This window comes from Apus apus, chromosome 19, assembly GCF_020740795.1.
Source record: "Apus apus isolate bApuApu2 chromosome 19, bApuApu2.pri.cur, whole genome shotgun sequence".
In the NCBI taxonomy this organism is placed as follows: Eukaryota; Metazoa; Chordata; class Aves; order Apodiformes; family Apodidae; genus Apus; species Apus apus.
Window position 1 is genome coordinate 5949612 of NC_067300.1, and position 20942 is coordinate 5970553.

Consider the following 20942-nt stretch of genomic DNA (forward strand, 5'->3'; position numbering starts at 1 on the left):
CCGTCCCGGGCGCGGGGCCTGAGGCGGGGCCGGGCGGGGCGGGGCGGGGCGGGGCCGCCCCCGGGCAGGGTTTCCAGCCGGGGCGCTGATGCGGGGCCGGGGCGCGGGGCCGCCATGTCGCGGCTGCACCAGAGCAGGTGGGTGCGGGCCCGGGCTGTGCGGGGCAGAGCTGTGCGGGGCCCGGCGAGGGTGTAACGGGCGCGGCTTCTGCTCCCCTCAGGATCGCGGACTTCCAGGAGGTGCTCGGAGAACCCACGGTGGCTCTGCCCAAGCTGCGCGATCTGTGCTTCAGCGGTGAGCGGCTCGGGGCCGGCGGGGGGCTGAGGCCCGGGGGTGCCGGGGCTGAGGGTCCCCTCTGCCACCGCCACGCAGCCCCCTCTGACTGCTGCTGCGGAACCCCAGCCCGGGGGGGGGTGTTTTCCAGCCCAGGCTCCCTCAGGCCGCAGCGGTTCCCGCCTGGGCCTCCGGGCACAGCCGCAAACTTCCAGACAAACCCTTCCTTCCCCCTCCCCGGAGCGTCTGTGGGCTTCACGGGTTTTGCCCGGCTCTCTGCTCCCGGCGCTGCGGGTAATCGTCCCTTGAGCTTCCCGCTGAAAACTTCTTCGCCCTCGGGGAAGAAAAGCGCTGCCCTGCCTGCCCGCGCGGTGAGCCGAGCCCGGCTAACCTCGTTAATTCTCTGCCTAACGTTCCACAGGAATCCCCTTTGATGGTGGGCTGCGCTGCCTCTGCTGGAAGGTGGGTTGTGCTTGGGGTGCTTTTTGCTTCCTTGCTCTGGGTTGCTGAAGTGCAGCGCTGGGTTTGGGCACTTAAAACTGTAAACAGACAAACAAGAGCTTAAAAGCTGCTCGGAGTCAACAGTAATTTATGGAGATGAGCACTGGCACAATCACAGTAGCATTTACTGACACTGAAGCCGTTGCTTTGGGTGATAAAATGAGGCTGGCTGCTCTTGGCATCAGAACAGCCCTCAGCATTAAGCTAGGAGAGCATTTCAGTCAGGTTTGCTATTGATCAAGCCTACAAATAAGCCCGTGCTGAAAACCAGTCCCCAGAATATTCCTGGTTGTCTTTTGGCAGAGAGAAAAGAAAGAGAAACCTCCCAGTGTTTTCAGAGAGCCAGTTCTAATTGCTGCTTTTGGTTTGCTAATCTCACAGGTATAACAGCTCATTTTCCAAAGACTAATTTGTCTGCATCTGTTTTCTGTCCAGATACTCCTGAACTACCTCCCTTTAGAGAAAGCCTTATGGAGCTCTTTGCTGAAGAAACAGAGGTGAGGAAGCGGGTACTTGCTCCTTCATTTCTAATTATATGTGCAGAAGATTAGTTCCTTAAATAATTAAGTACCTTCATCATGAATTCTTCTGGTGTGGGATGCACTGTTCTCTGGGCTGTCTCCTGGGTCTGGTGGATTGACCTCTTCATCTGAACTCAGCTGAAGAGAAAAATCAAATGCCTCCTGGCTGAGCAGGGTGGTACAGAGAGATCTGTTTGAGGTTAGGTTGCCTTGATGTTTTACTTCATTGGCAATTCCCCTTTTTTTCCTTAAGGGATCTGTATTCCCAGTTCCTAAAGGAAATGATTATTCAGCCTGGGATTGCCAAAGCCAACCTGGGTGTTTCTAGGGAAGATGTGACCTTGGAAGATCACGTAAGTACTGTTAAGCCCTTTGCTTTGCAGAACATTCCCCAGAGCTATAAACTGTTGTTCTGAAGTCCAGACCCCTGGGCTGCTCTTGGCTCTGCTCTTGGACTGAGGGGACTTTGCTCTCACGGTTCCTAGGGACCAGCCTGGTGTTTGTCTCTTAGTAGCCTTCAGTGTGAATTCCTGGCAAAGCACCAGCAGGTGTGCAGAGAGCTGTTTTCTGCCATGCAAATCCCTTCTCCCCTCCTGTGGGACTGGCTGCCCAGCTACGGGTCTCCTTGGGAAAGGGAGAGGTGACAAGAGGCACCTTTGGCAAAGAGATGCTCTCCTGGGGAGTCAGATCCATGGGTTGGACTCAGAGCAGGCTGCTCTGAACAGAGGATGTGACAGGCAGCAGAGTCAAGTTGGGCTGTGGTGTGGAAGGCAGGAGGACTCACTTCTGTTTCTGCTACTGGGTTGTATTTTTAAATTATTATTATTTTTTCACTATTTCCTGCATCCCTTGACTTTTTCCTTCTCTGAAAGCACTGTTAAGACTCTCTGTGTTGGGGGAGAGAATGAAGTAACTGATCAGAAGAGACTAAAATGATACAACTGCTTCCATGACTGGTCCTGAACACTGACTTCTCTGCTAGTGTGCAGCCATCTGGGCTGCTGGGGTCTCTGGAGGCCTTGGTGCTGTAAAGCTTGTGTGTTTGTAACACTCCACATGTTGGCAGGTTGCAGTGATCTCTTGGAATGCTGTGGGGTTGGTTGTTTTTTTTCCTCTTTTCCTCCTCTTGGTTAGTTGTTAACTTTGCATGGATCTTGATCTGGAGAGAGGAAAGTGTGTGGAGGAGGAGTTAAGTTTGTCATATTGGAAACTGGGTCAGATACAGGATAGGTTGTTCATATTAATGTGCATTTCCTTCTTTCTGGGGATGGTGCGGGTGCTTCATCAGCCTTCTCAGAGCTGAGACAGGTGAGGATACTTGTAGCTAGTAACGACAACACCCAAGTGCTGTGTGAGCTTACCTAAGTACAAAGACCATCTCTGCTGTGCAGGTTGGAGCTGCAATCAGGAGTCTTGTTGACACAGGATAACTGATTTGGGAACAGAGTCATTAAGAGGCAGGTGAAAAGGGATTGGCAATGTTGCCTTCTGCTTCTCTGAGTGGACCTGCTTGCTCACTTGTTTCACGAGCTCTGATCCTCTTCCTCCACTGCAGAAACAACACTACAAGTAGCTAGTGAGAGGGGAAAAATGAAACCTGAAGGTGACAGAGGGGCAGCAGGGATGTTACATCAGTGTGTGTTTACTGAGAGTTTTGATACACCTGAAACATGCTTGTTCTGTTTCTGTTGTTTATTTCTTCAGCCTCTCAATCCCAACCCAGACAGTCGATGGAATACTTACTTCAAGGATAACGAAGTGCTTCTCCAGATAGACAAGGATGTCAGGTGTGTGAAGCACAAGGGCTCAGGTCTCTGAACCAGAGCAGTCTGGTTGACACTTTGCACTTTGAAAACTCAGTTGAATATTAAACTGAGCCTCCCATCCAACGCGGGGCACGTGCTTCCTTCTTCTTATGCCTGGTTCCCTGCTGTACCCCTCCCCAGGAGGCTGTACCCTGACATGGCGTTCTTCCAGCGCCCCACAGACTATCCCTGCCTGCTGATCCTGGACCCCCAGAATGAGTTTGAGACCCTGCGCCGGCGGGTGGAGCAGACCACCCTCAAGTCACAGACGGTGGCGCGGAACCGCAGCGGGGTCACAAATGTAAGGTCTGGGGGGGGCTGTCTGTGGGGCAGGGGGGGTCTTGGCTGATAAGGGGGTGTCTCTTGGGCTTCTTTCTGTTTCTCTGCTTGTGTGGTTGAATTAAGCAAATTAACCAGCAGGTGCTGGTGGCCAGGCAGCCTTGTAGAACCAGTCGATGTGCCTGATGGCTGGTAGGGAGTTACAGGTGTATTTAATTGTAGCTTATTTTTTCCTGACTTCTGGTGGAAGTTGGCATTGCAGGAAGATGTGGGTGTTGTTTTTTTTTTTTTTTAATGCTTGACATGTGCCTTTCTGGAGGGGGGAGAAAAAACACTCAAGGCCTGATTTATTGAATTTACACAGCCTGCCTAGAACTGGATCTCATAAACCTGCAGTTAGGAGAAGAGCTGGGTGTCTGCTGAAGGGCGTCTTGATTCTCTGCTCTTTTATGGGTGTTTACAAGTGCTTCCCCCACTGTTGGGGAAGGAGGGTTGCTACCACAACAGATCTGTGCTTTTCCTTATTCTACTAACAAAGAAGGGGGACAGCTTTGGTTCACACTGCCTGGGACTGGGTGGTGCAGTGATCCACAGGCTACAGGCTGCTCTGCTCCTTGGGAACAGCCAGGGCCAGGAGTTCAGTCCCTTTGTGCTTCCCAAGATTCTTGTTTTGGTTCATGTGAACAGCTGGCCTGTTTGGTATCAACTGCCCATATCTTCTAGGGGCTTTGAGTATTAAAAGCCAAACATGCCACGTGTACAGAACTCCCTGTTGGTTATCCTGAGTCTTGCCTTGCCCTTCAGGTGAGCTCCCCACTTAAAACCACACCGAGCTCTCTGAGCGAGTACGAGGTTCTGCCCAACGGCTGCGAAGCTCACTGGGAAGTGGTGGAAAGGATCCTCTTCATCTATGCCAAGCTGAACCCTGGGATAGCCTATGTTCAGGGGATGAATGAAATCGTGGGGCCTCTCTACTACACCTTTGCTACAGATCCTAACAGTGAGTGGAAAGGTGAGAGACTTCTTGGCCTCTCAGTAGTGGCTGTCGTGCTGTGTGCTCTCCGGGCAAAGGACTGGTTTGGGAAATCAGACTTTTCAAACAACTCTGTTTTGACTGATCAGAGCCAAAAAGCAAAGAGATCAGGAGTTTTGGGAACCACAGCAAATGGATAGAAACTGAATGGGCTGTGAGTGGTGAGGACATGGGAAGTGAGGACTTTGGTCAGGATTTTTGAGGAGGTTTTTGTTTGTTTTGCAGGAACCTACATTATACTTCCTGAAATCTCTTTAGAAGCTCTTTTTTGCTTGCATTATATGTGCCTGGTAAAGGAAGAATGGAATGGGGGTACTTTGCCTGTTGCTTCCACTCCATGGAAGCTCCAAGGGTGTGTGCTGATGGCAGGGAGAGCAGATGGTTTCCTTAGGCACAGGTAACTGGTCCAAGACCCTGTGTCATGCAGACCTTGTGTTGCTCACAGGGTCTGTATCTGCAGTGGCTCTCTAGGCAATTTCTAGTTAAGTGTTTCATCTTGTCCCAGACCAAACAAACCAAGATCTTGTGGGATCTGTTATTTGAATCCAGTATAGCAACCAGATTATGGAGTAAGAACAGTTCTGAGCCTGATGTTTCCTCTCTTCCTCCATTGTTTTATGTGTTTTTTTCCCCAGAGCATGCTGAAGCAGACACATTTTTCTGCTTTACCAATCTCATGGCTGAAATTCGGGACAACTTCATTAAGAGCCTGGATGATTCTCAGTGTGGTATTACCTACAAAATGGAGAAGGTCTACTCCACCCTGAAGGAGAAAGATGTGGAGCTGTATTTGAAACTGGTGAGGAGCTGGGTGTTATCTCTGAGTCTTGGTGGGAAGGCAGGGAGCTTCATACTGCATTTAAATGTTAGCCAGTGTTGTTAAACTGTTACTGTGCTTGAGTAGAGAGGTTGAAAAAGGGTTGGAAGAGCTTTGTTTGTAGGGCACAGAGGCTTTCTTATCTGTGAGCTGGAACAACCTCTCCTTGGAGTAAGCCTAGAGCAAGCTGACACAGCAAGGCTTTCCTCCCCTGCCTGCCTGAAAGCAAACAATAGTTGCTGCAGAGCTGTCAGCTGTGAGATCCAAGTGACTTGGCCACAATCCCTGGTCTTTACTGTCTTCTGGTTATCAGGCAAAACATGAGTTTTGCCATAGAATTTGAGGTTACAGGAATTGTGCCTTTGTCTTTAAGAGCAAAACAAAAACCTGGCCCCCCTTTACACACTTCTGTTGCCACTGGCTGCCCTGACAGCACTAATTTAAACTGAATGGAGATTGTTGCAGATGTAAACTGAAATCCAGTAGGCTGGACCATCCCACCTACCTCATTCATCTAAGACCCTTTCATCCAAGGGTCTCAGAGTGCCTTGGTTTGGTGTAGGTTTTATAGAACATGTAGAAGGTGGTATTTGTTAAGAACATCTTCAGGTCTTAAGATAAAAGTCCAAGGAGAATTTGGAAGAGAAAGCTGTTCTTGTTACTTCAACATTCACCAAATCACACAGATTTATATTTTTTTTGAGGGGGGTTTAGAAAACTCGGTATATATTTATCTTATAATCTCTTAAGATGGTTTGTCAGCAGAGTGACAAGACCTTGGTGGCTCATTCTGTGGAGAGAAAACAAACTGCTTACTGTTTGGCTGGCAGGAAATGGTCTTGGCCATGCAGCAGCTGGTCCTTAAAGAATATCAGCAGCATCCTGAGCTTGTTTGACCTCGATTAAATTTATGGTCCCTGGGATTTAACAGCAGAAAACAAGGAAGCTTCAGGCTAGAAATTCTCACAGTATATTTTACTGACCATCAGTGCAAACTGTTTCTTTTTGTGAATAGTAAACCCTTTGATAAAGGCTTCTGGGAGAGGAAATCCTGACAAAACAAGTGCCTCTGCTGGAGGGGGAGGCCTGTGGCTTTGCAGATAAAATGCTCTTCAAATGGGGACCTTAAAGTTACTTGGCAAGTTGAACGGAACTAACATAAATAGTTCCTGTAGGGAGAAAAGTTTCCTTTGCTCCATGTTGTGGACAGAAGAACACTTTCATGGAATCATGGAATGTGTGAGGTTGGAAGGGACCTTTAAAGGCCATCTAGTCCAACCCCCCCCTGCAGTGCACAGGGACCTTTTTGAGTAGATCAGGTTGCTCAGAGCCTGGTCAAGCCTGACCTTGAATGTCTCCAGGGATGGGGCCTCCAGCACCTCTCTGGGCAACCTGTGCCAGTGCTTCCCCACCCTCATGGTAAAGAACTTCTTCCTAATGTCTAACCTAAATCTACTCTGCTCTAGCTTAAGGCCATTGCCCCTTGTCCTGTCACTACAACCCCTTGTAAGCAGCCCCTCCCCAGCTTTCCTGGAGCCCCTTCAGGCACTGGAAAGGTTGCTATGAGGTCCCCCTGGAGGATTCTCCTCTCCAGGCTTGTCTGCAGACCTGGGGCATGGCTGCACTGAAAATCTCTCCCAGTCTATCTTGAGTGTGAGAGCCTTTGGGAGCAGGCAGAGGGTTTTCTGGTGCAGTGGGAGCTGGCAGCTCAGAGCTACGTCCAGGTGGAGATGGGGCTGGAGCCACCGGATGCGTCTCCGACTCACAGGGAGTTGGCCGAGGGCACATATTCATTCTCTGCCTGGTCCTTGTCTGACAGCAAGAACAGAACATCAAACCCCAGTTCTTTGCCTTCCGCTGGCTGACCCTGCTCTTGTCCCAAGAGTTCCTGCTGCCAGATGTCATCCGGATCTGGGACTCCCTCTTCGCCGATGACAAACGCTTCGATTTCCTGCTGCTCGTCTGCTGTGCCATGTTGACGTAAGTACCCCGGGAGCCTTCCTGCTGCTCTGCTCTTGCCCTCCTTCCCATAAGACCCAGGAATCTTCTGTAGGAACGTGTTAGGGCATCTGGTGAACAGGTTCTAGTTGCTGTTCACAATGGTGGCAGCAGTGTTTTCAGAAGCCTCTCTTAAGGGCACAGTATGGTCTGTTTTGGAAGTTCCTCTGTAAAAAGTCCAAAGTAGCTGGATTAATTTCCATCTTTCAGACTAATCCGGGATCAGTTGCTGGAAGGAGACTTCACTCTGAACATGAGGCTGCTACAGGTAAGGATTAAATACAGTTGCCATGTGGAGCAATTTGAAGAGCCTTGAAATCGCAGCGTGAGAGAGGGTGGTGGTGTGAGAGAAGGGTGTGCCTGGCTGAAGAGAAGGACCAAATTTCTGGTGTTTGCACGCAGAAAAATCTTCAGGCATCTTAGAGCATGACTAGAAGTGTCAGTCTTTTGCTTGTGCACCCATTCTGACCTACAGAGAAATTGTCTCAGACTAGAGGTTCTTAGCATCTTTTGGTTTGCTGGAAAATTAGGATGTGAAACCCTATGTAAGAGTGTTAAGTTTATTGGCCAGAGGCTTTTGTTCAGTTCTGTGAGAGCCCAAGGTTGAAAACAGCTGCACTGCCTGGTAGGATGTCTCTGATTCTGCCAGTTCCTGCTTTGGGCTGTGTGAGATAACTGGCTTTGATAAGGCTTTCTGGCATGGAGATAGCCCTTGTAGCAGGCCAGCTCATTGCACCCTTGGAGGACAAATTAAAAAATAAACACACCAAAACCTTCTTGAAGGGTACTGAGGCTCAAACAGTTAGAAAGCAGGAAATAGTTCAGGGAGTAACTGAAGGTGGCTGCATGTTAGGTTATTATAGGCCAAGAATGCTGTTGTCAGGGTTTGCCCTGCTCAAGTGAGACAACGTGCACAAGAAACACCAGGTATTCACTTGTGTCACTTGGTTTCTTTGACACAGGATTATCCTATCTCTGATGTCCATCTGATTTTGAAGAAGGCAAAGGAACTTCAAGATTCCAAATAGTTCATGAGCCTAACAAAAGGTGTCAGAGAAACTGTGTAGCAGTGGATCCCAGGAGATGCCTCCATGCAGTGTGGTGCACTAAAGCTCCTAGTGGTCTCTGCAGGACTTCAGGTTTTATGTTTGGGCTACTGGCCACCTTGAAGACTTCCTCCTACTCTATTTATTAGGTCAAGGACCGATTACTTCCCCATATACTTGGGTCCTGCACTCCAGATGTTTTCAAATCTCAAATGCCTCTGTGCTGCCAAAAGCAGTTCTTTGTATCTATTGAAATGACTTTTAAGTTTAGGGAGACAGAAACCACCTTTCTGCATATCCCTGGAGAGATGGACTCCTCCTTCCTGGAAGAAGCTCACATGTAAGTTAACTTCTGATGGGGAAGGGACAGGCTGAGTCCAGTGGATTTTGGTGGGTGAGTGTAGGAGGATCTTCCTCCTGTGAACAGAATGTATCCCAATCAAGTCACACATCATGCCATTCAGGTGGCTTCTGGACTCTTCTCCCTCGTGTCTGCACTTGGCCATCCCTGGGGTGGGCAAAGAAGATGATTGCATCAGCTTCTGGTGATTGTCACCTGGCAGTTTGGATCCTTTTGCCTGGGAAGAAGAGAAGCTGAGCTGGGAGGTCACAATGACAGCTGGTGGCTTTGTGCACTGAAACTGCCTGAATCCAGAACTGCCTTATCAACAAGGTCTCCTTGAAACCAAGACTCTGGTGGCTTTAATCAAGGAGGGAAGTGCAGTTTGAAGTCGAGCCTTATCACGCACAGCCTTAGAGCAGGAGCTTGTTGCTGCAGGGAGGCCTCCAGCTGCTTTCCTGGCTCTGAACTGGAGCATATCCAGCTACAATCAGGATTCTGAAATACAAGAGATGGGCATCTAGTTGTGTGCAATGAAGACAGTTGTATTTAGGGGCTTGTACAGGCACAGCACTGGGGTTTCTGCCTCAGTGCCTTGCACAGTATTGCCCTAGGTAAGCTCTAGTCACAGTAACCTTGAAGACTTTTACAGGTCCAGTGTACACTGAAGAGTCCTTTTCTGGTGTAACCCAGTGGGCCCACAAGCATTTCAGTCATTAGCTGAGTGCTGGGGCTGATCCACTCCTCTGTGTACCAGTTCTGTTGGGAGTCACCGTCCTGACCTGGACACTTGGCCCTCCTGAGAGGGAAACTTCTGCATTTCAAATCCAGCAGAGCAGGCTTAGGAGAACATCAACGGAGACAAACTATGGAGAGGACTGCTCACTTGCCAGCAGGGTTGGAGCTGCTCAGAAGCTGCAGTCCTCAGAGGGAGAAACTGCCCCTACCCAGCTGCTTGGGTGGTGCAGAAGCTCTTGGGGGAACACTAATCCAGTGTGCTTTTGCCTTTCTTTCTGTGCTGTGCTGGCTCAGCTCTGCATAGCAGTTTGACACTGCAGTTTTTGGTATTTATGGGTATTGATTTGTTAAAGGTCAGTCTTTGTAAGATCTAATTGAGCTGCTGATGGCCTAGAATCACCTTAGCAGGAGGGATGTTGTCAGCCTTCAGCTTTTTTACTGGTGTTTTATCTCTCACTGAAGGGCAGTTCTTGACATGCTATTGCTACTTTCACAAGGGTGGGTAGGGAGACTGGAGGACAGGTTGTGGCACGTGCCTGTGTTCCTGCTGGCAATCCCAAGCAACCTCTGCCTCTTCAGAAAATGCTCCAGTGATACTAGTGCAGCCAGGTGTTGCTGCTGTGGTGGAGCAAGAGCAACTGAAGACTTCAAACAATCTGTAATTATTACCTGTGGCCAACAGTGTCCCTCTCTGGGCAGTCCTTTTAGATTGCAGTCCTCCAAGAAATATGGAGCAGATAGACCAGGACAGCTGTGTGATGTAGTGTCCTGTCTGCTCTAACCACTGGATAGATCTTCCTGCCTTGTGTTGCTGAGATTTTCCAGGTGGTCTCATGGTCTCAGCTCTTGGGTCCCCTGCACTAGAGGCCAGTAGTCAGACCTCATGTGGCCAAATGGCTACCTGGTAGACACAAATGTAGAACCCAGAGGGTTGAACTCTTAGGCAGAATTGGATCTCCTCCAAGCAATTCTGCCTCAAAAATGCTCTGAAGACTGCTGTAGCTCTCTCACATTCCATGTACAGGCTCTGTTGCACCTCCCCAGATACCTGGGCTGTCCATTTTGGGTCCTCTGGCAAGTGCAGGGTTCCCTTGCCTTGTATTTTCTTACAGGAGCACCCATGAGGGGGTCCTGCTCTGAATAGCTAGAAGTTGTCTTAAAGTAACCTGAGAAGGCAACAGCCAAACCAGGATTAAAACATAACTTGGAGATTAACTTCTGCTTGTTTTCAGAGTAGCATTTGGGCCCTGAGGGTGACCTCCTGCAGTGGCTTTGCCCAGCTCTGAGCCAGGTGCTGGTCCAGAGTGTTGCACTTGAAGAAGACACCAGGAGGTGGCTTCTCAAGCAGCAGTGCAGGTGGCTGGTGGGGTCTGAAGGGCTTGTCTTGTGCCATCTTACCTCTCCTTAGGGGGTGTTGGTGAGTGCTTTTAAATGCAGTGGCTTAATGGGATGTGATAAGAGCTTTGGCTGCTGGAAAGGTTCTCTGGGATAAATCCAGGCTATGGCTGCTAAACGGATTGAGTTCTTTGGGGAGAACTTGCAACAACTTTGATACAGACAGGCTGGTTCCTACATGAAAAGCTGTTATTATGTCCTTCCCTTATCCCCTCCTGTGTGGTAGAATTTCTGTCTGGCAGTTGAAAGGAGTTGCACTTTTCAGTTACTTGGGACATCCATTTCTTTATTTCAAGATTTTTCTCCTTTCTTTAAGAGCAAAACCAGATTTTCTGAGGGGAGCAGAAGTCTTGTTGCCAGCTTTTGCATGTCCTTATCAGTTTCCTTGGCTTCACTCCTCAGAGGCTTTTGGTGATCTTGTTGTGGAGGTCAGGTAGTATTTAACTAGTGGTTTCTTGCTTCTGTGGCCATGTAACAACTAGTCCACCCTTGAGATGTTTCACCTCTGATTTATTCACCCCTAATTGCTGCAGGAGCAGTGAGGTTGGCTGAAGCAGCAGTTCTTTGGGTCAGGGGGAGTTGGTCTGGGGTGCCTTGGGGACCCCTTTTTTTCATAGGGGCCTGGAGAGGGGATGTTAAATAGCTCTTAAAACATGTTCTTCACAGGCAGGACTGCTGCCAGGCAGGGGAAGGTGGACCCATCCTCAACTGGGAGGATAAACAGGGTACTGTGCTGGATGTAGGGAGAGATGAGCCTGCTCTGGGAGGAAGAGGTTTGCTCTGCTGTGCCTCACTGGAATTCAGGCTTTGGGAAACTCTGTGGCTCTGCCAGCAAGGTAGGAGCAACAGGATACTAGGGATCAAGTCCTTGGTGGTTGGTGCTCACTCAGAACTGAGTCTGAGTTCTGTGATGTAACCTGGAATCGTTCACACGGGGGCAGTGAGGGGAACAACCCCAGAGGTTGCTGCGGGGCAGCCTGGGCTGCTGGGGAAGGCAGAGGCTGTTTTCCCTTCGCGTGTCAGTCACTTCATTTCAGCATTTCCGAGCCTCTTCTGAAACGCCCCTTTCCCTGAAAAGAGAGGAACACAACAACACTTTTTATTTACCTTGGTCTGGAAGGAATTCCCGGAGCCAGGGGCTGGAGAACACTTCACCCCTCTAACCCTCCTCCTTTTACGCTTCTTTTTAAACACTATTTTTATAATGCTTCCTTGAACTCAACCGGCTGGCTGGGTGCGAACAGCGGGCGCTGGGAGCGGGGCTGTTGGGGGAAGATCCGCCTCTTCCCCGCCCCTCCCGGTGCGGGGCTCCCGGGGGAGCGCAGCGCCTGCGGACACGGGGATGGGCTGGGGCGGGGGGGGTGTCCAGCCATGGGGACCCCGCTCTTTATTTTTGTACCCCCCCGTTTCGCGCTGTTCTCACGTGTCCCAATAAAATGGTTCCTGCGCTCCCGTGTCCTTGGGGCTCGCCCTTCAAGCGGCGATGGCCGCGCTGCTGCCCGCGGGCGGCCCGCGGGAGCCGGGGCCCGTTTAAGAGGCGCGGCGGGGCCGTGCTGCGGGGCCGGGGCCGTGCGGGGCCGGGGCCGTGCGGGGCCGTGGCCATGCTGCGGGGGCTGCTGCGGGGCCGCTGGGCGCTGCCCGCCGCCTCCCTGGCGCTGGGAGCGGGGCTGGGGGCGGCCCTGGCCACCCGCCCGCGGCCGCCGGGCGATGAGGCGCAGGGCTTACTGGCCCGCCTGCCCGTGGTGCCCGCCGTGGCCGCGGCCGCTCCGCCCGCCGTGCCGGGCTCCGGAGGGGCCGAGCTGACCAAGTACGGGCTGCCCGGCTTGGCGCAGTTGCGGAGCCGCGAGTCCTACGTGCTGTGCTACGACCCGCGGAGCCGCAGCGCGCTCTGGGTGATCGAGCAGCTGAACCGCGGGACCCTCAGCGGCAGCTCCGACCGCGCCGCCTGCGACTTCCAGGAGGACGACTCGGTCCACGAGTACCACCGCGCCACCAACGCCGACTACCGCGGCAGCGGCTTCGACCGCGGGCACTTGGCTGCTGCCGCCAACCACAAGTGGAGCCAGAAGGCCATGCGGGACACCTTCTACCTCAGCAACATCGCCCCGCAGGTAGGAGCCCCCCCCCCCTCCCCGCAGGTAGGAGCCCCCCCCCGCAGGCAGGAGCCCCCCCCGCAGGCAGGAGCCCCCCCCGCAGGTAGGAGCCCCCCCCCCGCAGGTAGGAGCCCCCCCCGCAGGTAGGAGCCCCCCCCGCAGGCAGGAACCCCCCGCAGGTAGGAGCCCCCCCCCGCAGGCAGGAACCCCCCGCAGGTAGGAGCCCCCCGCAGGTAGGAGCCGCCCCCCGCAGGTAGGAGCCCCCGGCTGGAAGCGGGCAGGCGGAGTTGCCTGCGGCCAAGGGCAGGCGCTGATCCCGGCTGGGAAGCGGCTCGGAGCTCTTCCGTGTGTTTGTCCCTCCAGTGCAGGGCCCGAGGTCACTCGGGGGTGCTGGGTTTCCTGCTAAACCTGAGAGTAGTGATCCTGAGAACACACCCGTGTGGTTCCCTCAGGCTGTGAGAGGTGCTGCTCAGCTCCTGCGGGAGAAAAACTGAACAGGGGGACAGATTCTGGCAAAAATTGTGGTCTGAGGCAAGTGGTTTCTGTTCCTGGGTGTGCAGACCAGGACCTTGCCATACACAGCGTCCAGAGCAGAGGCAATAGTGGAGATCTCTCCTGGAACGTGCTTGGAATGCTATGGACATGTTACAGGAAAGGCAGGTGGTGTTACTCTGAAATTCCCCACTGACTTTGCTGCCTGTGACTCCCTGGTTGTGTTTCTAGGATCCTCATTTAAACCAGCATGCCTGGAATAACCTTGAGAAGTACAGCAGAAGTTTGGCAAAGAATAACAAGAATGTCTACGTCTGCACAGGCCCCCTTTACCTGCCCAGGTAAACAGGAGGGCTGGGCTGGGCTGGGACTGTCCTGCCTGGTGCTGGGCAAGGGATGGGGGCTGAGGGGTCCAGCTGCTCCCAAACTTGCTCCATAGGTGAGCCCAGCTGTGCAATGAGGCTCTGGGGAAAGGCACTGCCTGAGGACTGGGATTAGCTTGTGTGTTTCCCATTCAGCTGGTTATTCTGTGAGTAAAGGGTTTCTTGAGCTACAACATAACTGAGTGATTTTTTGTTCCCAGTTTTTTGCAATGAAGTAGGTTACTGGATGACACTGTAGACCCCTTCCCTGTAGAATAAAGCTACTTAATTTTATTTCATAGACTATCTCTCCACTTAAGAGCATGACTTGATTTGCAAAGAGCTTGAGGTAGTGCTGAAGAGCAGCTGTCTCGTGTTGAGACTTCTTCAGCAGCAGGAAATAGCTTGGAGACAGCAGGGAAGGGATGTGGGGGAAGCAGACCTGACACAGCTCCCAGTGCCACCCAGCCTGTGTTGCAGCCATGTTTTTTGCATCCCTGCTGCATGAGCAGGGCTGTGGGGTGGGGGCTCTCCTGGGGGGCTGGTGGAGAGCTGAGGGGGTGGACGTGGCACCAGGCCAGGAGGTAACGTGGGATGTTGCTGTTTGGGGCAGGATGGAGGCCGACGGGAAGATGTATGTCAAGTACCAGGTGATTGGGAAGAACAACGTGGCCGTGCCCACCCATTTCTTCAAGGTGCTCATCCTGGAGAAGGAGAGTGGGGAGATAGAGCTGCGCTCCTACGTGATGCCCAACAGCCCTGTGGATGAGAAGATCCCCCTGGAACGGTTCCTGGTTCCCATCGAGAGCATTGAACGAGCCTCGGGGCTCCTCTTTGTCCCAAACATCTTGAAGAGAACAAGTAACTTGAAAGCCATCACAGCTGGAACCAAGCGCTGAACCCCCACTGACCAACTCCAGGTACCCCCTGGGAAGGGACTCGCAGCAGTTGTCCACAGAATAGTAAGTTCCTTGTGCCATTTAAAACGTGGGAAATAAGAACCCAATGCTTCATTTTACCTTTCTCCTCATTTCGTGTAAGGGTGAATGCAGATGCAGCAGGTCAAGGGCAGGTCCTGCAGAAGGTTCCTGGGCACTTCACACCATTGCAGGTCTTTAGTCTGCAGCACAGAATGTACTCCTGTCATTGCTCCCTTGGAGGCACCTGTGGCTCCTTCAGATACCAAGGGAAGTTCCTTAATTTCTCTTTAGCAGGGAAGGATGGGAGCAAGATGGGTGTGGGGAGGAGAGCAGAGCTTCCTGCCTTCCTGTAGCCAAAGGATTGTTTGGTTGTTCTCTTTCAGAAGATGGTTTTAGCAGTAAAGCTTTGAAACCCCAAAGTATTGGTTGTTTCTTATCTGCTCTTACCAAAGCCCTGAATATCTCAGCAGGAGGGAGGAGGACAGAGCCAATTTTTCCAGCTGTTTTCCTGTCTGAGCTCACTGCAGGCAGAGCTTAAGGCACTGCAGATGGAGTCAAACTGCTTCAGCTCTGAGGCCCAGCTGAAGCTCCAGGCCTTCCTGCTGTTGGGAAGGATGAAGCCTTGAAGAGGGAGTCAAGCTAATGGAGACAGGAACAGCTTCTTGGCATAAGGATTAAATGTTGACTTCCTTCAAGTCTGAAGTCATATGGCTGCACTCCAGAGGTGCTGAGTATGTAGGATCTCTGGACACCAAGCGCCCATCCTCTACACCAAGACACACACAGACTTCCAAGGCAGCTGAGGTTCCACACTGCTTTATTCCCCACCCCAGACATCTGAGTTGCTGCAACCCAACCTGCTGCCAGGCTGGTCCCAGCTAAGGGGCAGCACCCAGCCCTGGGCTGGACCATGCAAGCAGGAGGGTGCAGACATGCTGCTCCCAGCACTGCCAGCTTGAGTCAGGCTGTGCCTTGGCCCTGCTAAGCTCTCCGAGCCATTTATTTGTCCAGCTGTGTCCCCCAGGCACCTGCAGCTGGTGGCCAGGTCAGGGGTTTTCCTTCCCACAGGTGTCGCTGGGTGTCTTCACAGCCTTGTTGATGTGGGGTCTCAGTGCAGAGAGTGAGATCAGCAGCGCTTCCTGGAACGACCCAGGTGACAGCTGGAAGCCCTGGTCCCTCAGGGGCACGGGGCAAGCCAGCTGCTCTTTGCTGAGGTGACACGTGGGCCGTGTCTGTCCCTGCCCCCCTGCCCCCCTGCCCTACCTCTGTCCGGATGGTTCGGCTGCCTTGGCTGGGACAGGTGTTCAGGTAGAAGTCAAACAAGAGGCTTGGGTCAGTGACCTCCAGGTTTGGGTCCACATCAAGCCCAGCTTCCAGGCCCTCAAGCCCTCCAAAGACAACCAGGGCGTGCCTAGGGCAGAGCACAGGGACCAGGTGAGAGGGAGACCAGCTCTTACCCCTGGACCAAGGCAGGTGCTACAAGCTTTGCAGAGCACATTGTGTGCCTTGAACCTTCAAGCCCCTCCCCGGGGGCTCTGAGGGGGCCAAGCAGGCAGGACACCAACCTGAAGGAGGGGAGAGTGGCCTGGTCCACGGAGCTGCCTCTCTCTGAGGTCCCAATGGAGAGATCATAGCCTTCCTGGAAGGGGCACTCAGAAAACACAGCACCTGGGAAACAAACAGCATGGGGTTGCTCATCTGGTCCCCTCACCACTGCTAGATGCCTTCTGGACAGGCTGGAATGTTCCCACAGGTAAGTGGTAGCAGTAGAAGGAATTGTTTTTCAGTGCCACTAGTGCATCAGAAGAGTGATTCATCTTTCCTACATAAGCTGGTTGCTGCAGGAGTGCCTGGCACCCTTCTCAACTGCAGCAGCTTTTCCTCAAAGCTCAAAGAGGTGCCAGGAGCCATTCCTTGACAATAGCTAAGCATTCCCCTAGGAGGTGAAACTGGAAGACAGAGAAAGGATTTTGTAAGGCTCTTGTGCTCAAATGTCATTGCTGGCTTTGAGGTGAACAAGTAGGAGGTTGTTATCATGGAGAGCACCAACTCTTGTGTCCTGCTACAGTGTGGACATGTGGTGGAATGGTGAGGGGAAGCAGAGGGCAGAGTCCTGGTGGGTGACTGGGGTGTTCATGCCCCTGCCTTAGCCCTTCGGTCTGATTGTTGCACGGCTGCTCCCTGTGTGAGCTGCCTTTGAAACGAGAGGTTTCTGGAGGTGATTGTGTGCTGCAGAGGTGCAGCCAGGAGGCCTGAAGTTGGTGTGGAAGCCCTGGCAGAGAAGCCCTGCAGACACCTACTGAGGCAGGAGGCGAGGCGGACGCTGTAACCCCAGTACCAGCCCGACACAGTCCGGGGGTGATGTGAGGACACCACGGTGCCCTTCCGCACTTTGGCTTCTGAAAGGGAAACAAAGAGAGAGACAACCCCTGAGAGCTGGGGTTGACCAGCCACGTTCTGCAGTTTCTCCCTGGGGCAGGGCACTGCCTTGGTGCACAACCAAGAACTGCCCTTTGGAGAACGTTCTGGAAAGCTTGCAAGTATGTTTGGGCTGTTCCTTGTTGGTCAGAGAGCTGACAGTTCTTTCCAGTTAACTAGGGAGTGTGGTGGGAGTGCATGAGGATTGTGTGTGGAGTGAAAGGAACATGCAGAGCTGTTGGGCCCCTTCAAACATTAGTGATTTGGAAGGTGCAGCTCCTGCAGGACTGGAGATTAGGGGTGCTGTTGGAGCAGTGGGTTACCTGGCTTCTGGGGCTCCTCTAGGCGCACGGTGACTCGCAGCCCAGGGTTCAGCTGCCTGTCAATCTGCACCTCCTGCAGGGACAGTCACCATCAGTGTCACGTTCTGGAAGTACTGAGGAAGGTGGGGAGGAAGGGAACTCTCTGAGGAAGTGGGGGTCTGTTCTGGGCTGGAGCTGGAATGAGGAGCTCTGCAGCCAGGGCCTGTGCGGCGCAGGCAGCACAGAGCAGGCTCAGGGTGGCTGGGTCAGCAGCCTGAGATTTATTTTGCTGCTCAAAAGTTCAACTCCAGCAGTGAAGCAATGATGTGCTGGAATGGGCAGGCCCACCAGGACTTGGGAGGCTACAGCCACTAACGAGCCAGCAAGGACAAGATAGCAACAGCACAAAACTTCATGCCAGTCTGCCATGGCTTTCAGAAACCCAGCAGTACCCACCCTGCCTGCTTCAAACCTGCCAGACAGAGGGGATTGTGTTGGGATCTGCAGGTTCCAGACAGACATACCTTCCTCATCCCACAGTTGACAAAAGAGCCTCTGCCTGGCTTAGTTGGCCGGTCCAACACGACACCCTCCCGGTACTCAGACTCCTCATCCACACGCATGTGGTGGGGACTGTCCAGGGGGTTGAGGAGCCCTGGAACAGCAGAGAGGAAAGCAACTGCTGAGGAGAGGACACAGACTGTGGGAACATAGCTCTAAGTACAGCTGCTCTGCTGCTCCTTTCCTCTCTGGCCCAGCACACCACAGCACCTCACCTGCACTGTGAGGTGGGGAATGGGTTACCCAGTTCTGTGCACCCCGTGCAAAACAAGAGCCACAGGCAGGAGAATCATTACCTGCAAACTGCAGATCCTCATGTTTTGGAAAGAAGGATTTCCTCAAGTACCTGTTATTGGAGAAGGCTGAAATGTGAAACCAGTTTTTTCTTTGGAATCCAAGCCTCGGTGTTAGCCCTGTATTGACCCAAAGGAGCTTCTTCAAGTCCCTGATCTGCCTCATGTAGTTTGTACCCTGCATTCCCTGCAGTTCTTCCAGTTAAACGCCTGAACCAGACATGGAATAATCAGATCCTGCATAAATGTGCAGGAGTTTGGCTCCTGCTCCCATAGCCTGTGCCAGGCACTGCCCATGGGGGTCAGTCCTGATGCTCAGTGTGACCACGGTGCACTTACTGAGGGCACTCCAGGTACTGCAGGATCCGAGCCAGCTGCACACATGCTTTGCCTTTCCTCCCAATTCCTTCAAAGTCCCCCTCCACAGTCCTGAAAGAGAAAGAAAGCAGCTTGTCAGCTCAGCATGAGACTGCACAGCCCCAGAGAGCCAGGTCTTCAGAAGACCAAGCTCCTTAATCTGAAAATAGCAGCACACCCTCCCTCCACCCCCAGGAAATAAATGGGCCACCTTGTAAAAGGGCTCCTCCAGAGGTAGAGTTTTAAGTCGTAACTGGAACTCTCTGTAAGCCAAATACCTTTTCCATTTTTTTTTTTTTTTTAATCTTTGTTTGTCTGGTCTATTGATACAGCCTTGGCAGTTGGATGCTACAGGGTGGCATGGCTTGGCCAGTTAAATTGGATGCAGATCCAGGTGAAATGCTGAAGGAACAGGAATTCATCTTCCATGGGGATATAGGCACATCCCATCCCTCTACAGCAAGATTTAAGAGCACAGGATGATATGACCTCCTACTGCTTTCTCATCCTCATGCTGGGGGATGACCCCAGTTGCCAGGGCAGTTAAGTTAACATCTTTGCCCAGTGCTGTGGGGGGTTCCCTGCAATCCTGGCATTTGAGAGAGGCTCAAGCACCTGCTTGAGAACACACGGTTCCCTCCCGGGTGCAGCTTAGTAAAGGACAGAAGAAACAGCAAGCAGAGAGGAAACGCCTTCTGCAGAGAGAGATGGCTCCTCCTTACTTTGCACCTTCTCCAAGCTCATCAAACACCACGATCTCATCCACACAGAAGATGGCACAGGCCCTGGCAATCTGCCCAGCCAGGTAGGTCCGCAGCTCCAGCGACTGGGCGTTGTTGAGGATGGAGCCCGGCAGGGCCACGCTCAGCGTGTAGGGACGCCCTGGGGACAGAGGGAGAGGACACAGACACCCTGTGACAGGGGCACGTGCAGCGTTTTTACCACTGCTGCTACAGCTGTGGTAGGACAGAACCAATTTTCTTTTGAGGAGTTTCTTCTCAGCCTCTGGAGGTGACTCATGTGGGCTGTAAAGGGCAGGTGTCCCTCAAAGGAAGAAATGTGTTAAAAAATGAGTTTGTGCCTCTCATTCCAGTAAGAAATTCCTAAAATTGCCAGAAAAGCTGAGGAGGGACTTTGGACGAGGGCAGGGAGTGATGGGACAAGGGGGAATGGCTTTAAACTGGAACTGGGGAGATTGAGGTGGGACATGAGGAGAAAATTCTGCCCTCTGAGGGTGGTGAGAGCCTGGCCCTGGTTGCCCAGAGAAGCTGTGGCTGCCCCATCCCTGGCAGTGTTGAAGGGCAGGTTGGGCTTGGAGCAACCTGGGCTGGTGGGAGGTGTCCCTGCCCGTGCAGGGGGTTGGAACTGGATGATCTTTAAGGTCCTTTCCAACCCAAACTGTCCTATGATTCTATCCTAGCTCAAACCAGGACATAGGGGAAAAAAACAACAACCTCTGTTTCTTAGATTTTAACCACTGGTTTTATCACCATAAGGTCTCTTGTGCAGCGTTGTGCTGATGCCTGGGGATTGTCTGTATCAGAGCTATGAAGCTGAGCATCACCCTTCCTACCGACAGGTAGAACGTTTACGTTTTACCTCTCTCTTGACTTTTAAGACCAAGTTCTCCCCTCTCCCCCCAGGCCTCCCCACCGGGTCACAGCGGCATCACCTTTGTCTTCCTTCTGCTCCTCCTGCTTCTCAGCTTGTTTTTCTGCCAGCTCCCGCAGCCGCTGCTTTTCCAGCTTCTTCAGCAGCTTCATTTCCTTCCATTTTTTCTTCTCGGCTTTCCCTGGAACGCAGACCCCGCCTCGCCCTGAGCAGCGGCCCCCGGGCCACCCGAGGCGGGGGGATGCACAGCCCCGGGGCCGCTCCCCCCGGGCCCAGGGCCCTGCTCGGGACCCCCGCGGCTGCGGCCCCGTTTCCCGGCCCTGGGGGGCGAGCGGGGGGGATCTCGGCCTTACTCTCCTGCTTCCAGCGGCGCCAGTCCACCTTCCTGTCCTCAGCCTGCGGGGACACGCGGCCGTTACCGCCGGGCTCCCGCTCTGGGGCGCTGCCCTGAGGGCCCCCCCCCGCCCGGGGACCCCCTCCCCACCCCAGGGACCCCGCACCCACCTGCCCTCCCTTGGGCCGCTGCCCCGCGCTGCCGGCCGCCATCTTCCTGCCGCGCTCCGCCCCGGCCACGCCCCCCGCCGCGCTGATTGGCCCAGGGGAGCGGCGGTGTCCGCCCACCCTGGGATGTGAGCCAATGGCGAGGCGGGGGGGGCGGGGCAGCGTTCAAAGGGCCAGCGCGGGGCGCGCTCCGCGGGTGCGGGGGCAGCGCGGCCAGAACGCGGCCCCCCCCGCGTCTGGGGTCTTTACAGACACCCCAGAGGATGCGGGGGGGGGGGGAGGTGTT

At 53.2% G+C, this 20942-nt stretch overlaps 3 protein-coding genes across 3 annotated transcripts; 2 read left to right on the forward strand and 1 right to left on the reverse strand.

Annotated features, from left to right (window-relative positions):
• Positions 1–37: 37 nt before the first annotated feature.
• TBC1D13 (TBC1 domain family member 13) lies at positions 38–12195 on the forward strand. Its single transcript, XM_051636339.1, has 12 exons — positions 38–137; positions 221–294; positions 695–735; positions 1210–1271; positions 1549–1648; positions 3000–3082; positions 3242–3401; positions 4184–4391; positions 5048–5211; positions 7049–7209; positions 7438–7495; positions 8190–12195. The coding sequence occupies exons 1-12, from the start codon at positions 115–117 to the stop codon at positions 8253–8255; spliced, it is 1200 nt and encodes a 399-aa protein (XP_051492299.1). The 5' UTR covers positions 38–114; the 3' UTR covers positions 8256–12195.
• Positions 12196–12322: 127 nt separating this feature from the next.
• ENDOG (endonuclease G) lies at positions 12323–15032 on the forward strand. The gene is made up of 3 exons (XM_051636341.1): positions 12323–12857; positions 13563–13672; positions 14307–15032. The coding sequence occupies exons 1-3, from the start codon at positions 12348–12350 to the stop codon at positions 14590–14592; spliced, it is 906 nt and encodes a 301-aa protein (XP_051492301.1). The 5' UTR covers positions 12323–12347; the 3' UTR covers positions 14593–15032.
• Positions 15033–15413: 381 nt separating this feature from the next.
• Positions 15414–20727, reverse strand: SPOUT1 (SPOUT domain containing methyltransferase 1). Its single transcript, XM_051636340.1, has 12 exons — positions 20660–20727; positions 20509–20551; positions 20217–20336; positions 19267–19426; positions 18527–18616; positions 18191–18240; positions 17858–17988; positions 17355–17427; positions 16914–17012; positions 16179–16281; positions 15877–16024; positions 15414–15752 (listed from the first exon to the last, which is right to left on the reverse strand). Exons 1-12 carry the CDS (start codon positions 20699–20701, stop codon positions 15660–15662), a joined length of 1152 nt encoding a protein of 383 aa, XP_051492300.1. The 5' UTR covers positions 20702–20727; the 3' UTR covers positions 15414–15659.
• Positions 20728–20942: the final 215 nt, after the last annotated feature.

Bases quoted from the DNA above. Each gene is read 5' to 3' on its own strand.
- SPOUT1 (XM_051636340.1), bottom strand. From the start codon at position 20,701: ATGGCGGCCGGCAGCGCGGGGCAGCGGCCCAAGGGAGGGCAG. The intron at 20,337-20,508 runs GTAAGGCCGAGA...TCTGCGTTCCAG, and splicing joins GCGCCGCTGGAAGCAGGAGA to GGAAAGCCGAGAAGAAAAAA. The intron at 19,427-20,216 runs GTGATGCCGCTG...CTCTGTCCCCAG, and splicing joins GGAGCAGAAGGAAGACAAAG to GGCGTCCCTACACGCTGAGC.
- TBC1D13 (XM_051636339.1), top strand. From the start codon at position 115: ATGTCGCGGCTGCACCAGAGCAG. The intron at 736-1,209 runs GTGGGTTGTGCT...TTTTCTGTCCAG, and splicing joins TGCGCTGCCTCTGCTGGAAG to ATACTCCTGAACTACCTCCC. The intron at 3,402-4,183 runs GTAAGGTCTGGG...CTTGCCCTTCAG, and splicing joins ACCGCAGCGGGGTCACAAAT to GTGAGCTCCCCACTTAAAAC.
- ENDOG (XM_051636341.1), top strand. From the start codon at position 12,348: ATGCTGCGGGGGCTGCTGCGGGGCCGCTGGGCGCTGCCCGCCGCCTCC. The intron at 12,858-13,562 runs GTAGGAGCCCCC...TTGTGTTTCTAG, and splicing joins TCAGCAACATCGCCCCGCAG to GATCCTCATTTAAACCAGCA. The intron at 13,673-14,306 runs GTAAACAGGAGG...TGTTTGGGGCAG, and splicing joins GGCCCCCTTTACCTGCCCAG to GATGGAGGCCGACGGGAAGA.